The sequence below is a fragment of the Belonocnema kinseyi genome, chromosome 9 (genome assembly GCF_010883055.1).
Source record: "Belonocnema kinseyi isolate 2016_QV_RU_SX_M_011 chromosome 9, B_treatae_v1, whole genome shotgun sequence".
NCBI lineage: Eukaryota > Metazoa > Arthropoda > Insecta > Hymenoptera > Cynipidae > Belonocnema > Belonocnema kinseyi.
This window is the reverse complement of record NC_046665.1, coordinates 49883060-49889178: the sequence shown is the minus strand read 5'-3', so window position 1 is coordinate 49889178 and position 6119 is coordinate 49883060. Positions and strand designations below refer to the sequence as shown.

The 6119-nt window shown below is 26.1% G+C and overlaps 1 protein-coding gene across 1 annotated transcript in view; it reads right to left on the bottom strand.

Annotated features, from left to right (window-relative positions):
- LOC117180124 (E3 ubiquitin-protein ligase TRAIP-like) overlaps nt 1-6119 on the bottom strand; it is a 45400-nt gene that overhangs the window by 23220 nt on the left and 16061 nt on the right. Inside the window, exons 3-4 of the mRNA XM_033372468.1 lie at nt 4253-4354; nt 4056-4178 (exon numbers count right to left, since the gene is read on the bottom strand). Of these exons, the coding sequence (XP_033228359.1) occupies nt 4056-4178; nt 4253-4354 (225 nt within the window). The remainder of the gene's footprint in view (nt 1-4055; nt 4179-4252; nt 4355-6119) is intronic.

The window sequence follows — 6119 nt, the reverse complement described above, 5'->3', positions numbered from 1 at the left end:
GACGTAGCGAGTGGGGGTTTACTAGCGAGAATCGTTTTAGCGATGTTGCTGTGAGGGGGTTTCGCGCGATTGGCTTACTCTAAGTCAAATGACAGGTGAGGTTAGGATGCTCAGGCGACGAAAGAAAGAATCATGGATGATTGCTAAATACAAGTCATGGTTATAAATATTATTTATAACCATGAATATAATTTAGCGGACATCAAAATTATTAAATTTAAAACTGTCTACCTCAGCTTTTAATATGAAATTTTTAAATATTTAATAGTTTAATTGTTCTGACATTCTTAATATTGTAATTTGAAACAATATTGGGAAATTTCAAATTCGAAACCTCCAAAAATTAATTTAAGAAAACTTTGGTTTTAAGGCCTCAAAGATTAAACTTCTTCAGAATTGCACATTCAAAACTATAATTTTAAATTGAAATTACATAAATTTTAAAGGTGAAAAATATATTATTAATAAGTATCATATCATGTAGTATCAAGTGACATTCAAAACGACGGGATAGATTTTTTTAAAAAAGAATGTGACTCGTATAAAAGAAAGTCGTTGCCATTTACACCGTTCAAAATTGCAGAATTTTAAATATTGCATAAATTATCAAATACGGGAAATCTTTCGGTGTTATATTTCTCTCCCAGTTTTGTTTAGATTCTCCCGAATGTGGTTACCCTGATAATAGTAAACCTTTTAAATAAAAATAATTAACTTTCATTAAAAAAATATGACTTTTTAACAGAAACAGAACTGTCCAACAAGATAATTAAATTTTTAACCAAAAGAGATAAAAACGGAACTAGCAATATAATAGTAAACTTCACACAAAAAATAAATAACTTTCAACCATCAAAGATAAATTTTCAATAAAAAGATTAGTCTTCTAAAGCAAGATTAATTATTAATCTAAAAGGACGGATTTTCTATACAAGAAGAAGGATTTAAAATAAAACAGTTGAATCTTCGACCAAAAACGATGATTTTGATCAAAATGGTTGAATTTTCAAGAGTACAGTTAAATTTTTAACCAAATATCACAATTTTCAACAATATAATTAATAACTTTTCAAATGAAAATGGTTCATTTAAACCAAAAAGATATGACTCCTTAGCAAAAATAGTACAATTTTCATCAAAATAATGAACTTTTCAACTAAAGAAGATTCATTTTGAAAGAATGATATATTGTTGAAATTTTAAAATAAAAAAATTAACTTTAGAAAAAAATATACCTTTCTTTTAAAAAAATGAATTTTGGAACAAAAAAGATAACTTTTTAAGAGAATAGTTCAATTTTCAATTAGATAATTGAGTTTTTATCCAAAAGAAATTAATTCTGCACCAAAAATGTAATAGTGCCACAAAAGATGAATTTTCAATGAAAAAGATGACATTAATCGAATTGTGTTGAATTTTTAACAAAATAGCATAATTTTTAATTAAAAGAAAATAATTTTGAACCAAAAATATAATAGTTAATTTTAATTTTTCAAATAAAAATAATTAACTTCAACCAAATAAATATGACTTTTTAACAAAATAGATTAACTTTCAACAAAAATATTAAATGTTTAACCAATGGAGATACATTAGGAATCGAAAATACTAGAATAAAACTTTAGAAAAAATTAACTTTCAAATTAATTATTAATCCAAAAATTAATTAATAATCCAAAAGGACAGATTTTCCAAAGAGACGAATTTTAAAAAAAGCAGTTGAATTTTCGACCCAAAAGCTGACTTTTTATCAAAGTAGTTACATTTTAATCAAAATAATGAAATTTATAACCAAATAGTAAAATTTTTGACCAAAAGAGATTGATTCTGAACCGAAAATAAAATAGTTGACTTTTCCATTGAAAATAATCAACTTTACCCAAAAAAATATGACTAGCAAAATAGTGTAATTTTCAATAAAATAATTAAATTTTCAAACAAAAGTTAGTATATTTTTGTTTCCGAATTCATCTCTGTTGGTTAAAAATTTTACTATTTGGTCGAATCTGCTGGCGTTGCCAAACTGAAAATAAGAGGCATCATATTTTGCATCGTTCAACATAGCAGGTTCCAACGAGATCTCTCGATATTCGATAAACAATAATAAGTATTTGTGATTTCAGTAAAATTGATTTTTAATTGGTACGTCTAGTTTAAATCTTCAGTTGAGGGCAATTGATGTCGAATATAATAAAAATAATCGAATACCTCTTATTTTCGAAGTAACTTTTTAATTTCAAATGTAAATGTAATTTAGTATGAATTTAGTAGAATTGAGATTGTTGGCTAACCACCTCAATTCTCCTTTCTAAACCTGCATGAGTCAAAGCCAACATCAGGGTTGTGTGCGTGCGATATACCTACGATGGCCACACGACATTTGTATTGGATAAGAAGGGAAGAAATTTTATTTTTTTATTTTTCTGAATTGAAAGAGGGACACTTAAAAAACAAAGATTTTTCGTGATTTGTAAGGGAGGAAGCTTTGGTTTTAATTTGTTTTCTGAATCGAAAGAGGCCCTTTTTTGTCTTTATAATTTTTAATTAGTTAGGAGGAATGAAGTTTTTATTACTTATTTTGTCTTCTAAATTTGCGAATACCATTTTTTTCTTTTGTGTATTTTTACTCAGTAGAAGGAGGTAACTTTTTGTTTTCAATCATTTTCCTGAATTCAAAGAAGTTCATATTTAATTTTTTAACTTTTACTGATTAAGAAGAAAGGAAATTTTATTATTTTTTAATGGAAAATTTACCTTTTTTATTTTTGTAATTTTTACTAAGTTGGAACGGATGAAGTTTTTTTTTTAATTGGAAAAGGCCTTCTTTCGTTCGAGAATTTTCACCGAGTTGAAGGAGGAAACTTTTTGTTTTCAATATTTTTTCTATAGTGGAAAAGGGTAATTTTTAATTTTTCTAATTTTCATTAGGTAGAAAGGGAGGACATTTTGATTGTCCATTTTTTTCTGAATTGGGCCACAAAAATTTTTTCTGTTTTCAAGATTTCTAGCGTCTGAAAAGTAAAAAAATTTTAGTATCAATTTTTTTCTGAATCAAGAGAACCCCTTCTTTGTTCTTATAATTTTTACTGAGTCGGAAGGGATAACATTTCTGTTCTTAATTGAATTTCTGAATTGTTTTATTTATTTTGCAGGGTGACCATTTCAATCGAAGAAAAAAATTCCCGGTCATTTCCCGGTTTGCAAATATTTTTCACGGCCAGTGAAATTTAAAAAATCGAACTATATTCTAAACTTGGACAGATTTTTCTTCTGAAAATTCGTGAAATTCCCGGTTTCCCTTTCTGGAGGCCACCCTATTTTTTATGAACAAATCTTCGATTTTAAAAACTTCTAATTTTTATTTTTTTTTAACCTTTAAAACTGCATTTTTAAATTCTTTGAATTAAAATATAAGCTTAAAAATTAAAAATCTAAAATGAAGAATTTTTCAATTGAAAGATTTTCGAATTAGGCATTCTAAACTAAATGATATAATAATTTATACATACATCACAATTTAGGAAATTATTTTAAAACGATTGAAACCAAAGTTGAACAAAATTGTTACTCTAAAAATTTTGTAAAATTCCCGGTCAGAAAATAAATTCACCGTCATTTGTCGGTTTTCCCCGGTCCCATAAAATTCCCGGTCATTTTCCGCTTTTCCAGGTTTTCTGGTATTAGCGGCCACCCTGATTTTAATTTAAAGCATTGGAAATTATTTCGTGGATTCATATATTTTAACTAGGAATCTTTGAACTGTTCAATTCATAAAGTTTAGATTTTTAATTTTACAGTTTAATATCATTTAATTTTAAATTGTTTAATTGGAAGTTTCCATTTTCTACATATAAATTATTGAGTATTCGAATGCAAATTTTCCGTTTAAAGTGTTGGAATTGTTCAATTTCAACGACTGTAAACAATTTTTGTAAATCGTAAAATGACCTGTATTTATTTTCTTCGATTGGAACGTTGATCCTGTTTTAATTCCGAAATACTAAACCTATTATAAAATCTCAGACATAATGTAGTTTTAAAAATATTGCACATACTTTTTTCGTAGTAGCTCTTCGGATAATAAGTCGCGCTCTTTAGTTACAGAACTAAGGGCTTGTTCCAGTTTCATCGTTCTCTGTCGCATTGCCTTCCTTTTGTTCACATGATTCGACAACTCCCTGTAAAATAAGCAATAATTAATGATAAACAAAAAAGCACGGTAGACTTAAAATTTTACGTTTGTTTTCCTTACTGCTTCATAACTCCGATGTAAGTAATCAAAGTTTGTGGATCTCTCGTCTCCCTGACCATTTCGTTCACATCATCAACAGCACAACTCACTAAAGTTTGTACACTGAAATAAAGAAAACTGTTGAGAATTCTATTTCTCTAAATACAATAAGAGGAACATTCAAAATAACATTTTTTTATATCAATTTATAACAATTAAGGGAATTTTTTGAAGGATTGGCGCGGCGCCACGTCACTTTCTTGTCTGACGTAAGATTTTTCCAGTTATGAGACACCCATAAACTACGTTACGAATTTTGGACTTTTTTTACCACCCGGAAAGTAACGTAGCTGTTGGCTAAGGACGGATTTTACGTTTATAAACTCTTTAAATAAAAATAATTCAGATAACACATTAAATTTTCCATGAATAACAGGGTGTCCGTGTTAATCGAAGAAAAAAATTCCCGGTCATTTCACGATTTTTTCCCGGTTCGCAAACATTTTTAACGGTCAATGAAATTTAAAAAATCGAACTCTATTCTAAACATTTTTCCACTGAAAGCAATAAACAATAAACAAAAAAATTAATTTACACGTATGAGATGGAAGGTACTAACACTTTTCAATTGAAATTTTTAAAATGAAATGTAGATAAACTGCAAAATTTAGAAGTTTTATCAATTATAGAGTTCAAAGATTCAGATTAAATTCCAAAAATGTAAATCCACGTTCAGATTTGAAATACTCTAAATTAAAGAATCAAGCAATGAACTTAAAAAAAATTTTAAATTACATTTCTTAAGTAATTTTAAGCTAGACAAATTAAAAAATTTATAATATTTTTTTTTTAAATTAACAAATTTTTAAATTAGAAGTTAAATTATTTTTATTTCAAACAGTATAAGCACCCTTCAAAAACTTAAAACATTTATTTCAAAACATTGAGATCTAGAAGTGGTTTTATATTTTTCCGAATTTAAAATCATTGTTGAACATTTTTCGAAAAGTTTAAATATATTTTTTAATGAATTTAATTTTTCCTACAAGTTTTAGAAAATCCTGTAAATTAAAAAAATACTTAAAATTTGAATTTATAAATAACTATAAAAACACTTAATGTTCGTAAAAAAATTTGGAGTAACCTTAAGAGATATTTAGAAGTTTTAAAAATTTCAAAATAAAATTTAGAACTTGAAATGATTTCAAATCATTTATACGAAGTTTTGGACCCGAAAAATTGGGCTATTCGTACTGAAATTTTGGTGCAAATACCCACAGCTGAATTTAAAACCAAATGCAGATTTTTGCATATTTCAACCAAAAAATTTATAAACTTTTTAAGAATTGAGAAAGGCTTATAAAGAATAAAAACATTTTCTTCAGATTCCTAGGAAAATTGCAAATTATTTTTCATTTTTTAAAATTATTGTAACAGAAAATTTAAAAAGATTTTAAGAGATTTCCAAAATGATCGAAACAGAACCTGGAAGATTTTAGGGATTTTTTTCAATTTGCAGGATTTTCCAAACGTTTTAGGAAAAATTCGGTTAATTTACAAATATATTTAGAAGTTCTAAACAAAAATTGTAACACACTTCTTTTCAATTACTTGAAGACATTTCAAGTTTTTAATTTATTTTGAATCTTTTCAAAGCTATGAAATATCTGTTGAAATTATTCAAATTTTATTTACAAATAATAAGTGTTCAATTGCTATGTATACGTCAATATTTAACAATTTTACTTACAAATTAAACATTTTTTAAATAGAACGATTCAAATTGTAACGTTAAAAATTAAAAAGCTCTTTTTTGGTGGCTAAGAAAACTAATAAAATAATATATTAATAAATTTATTTATTCAATTTAATATAAAAAATAATATAA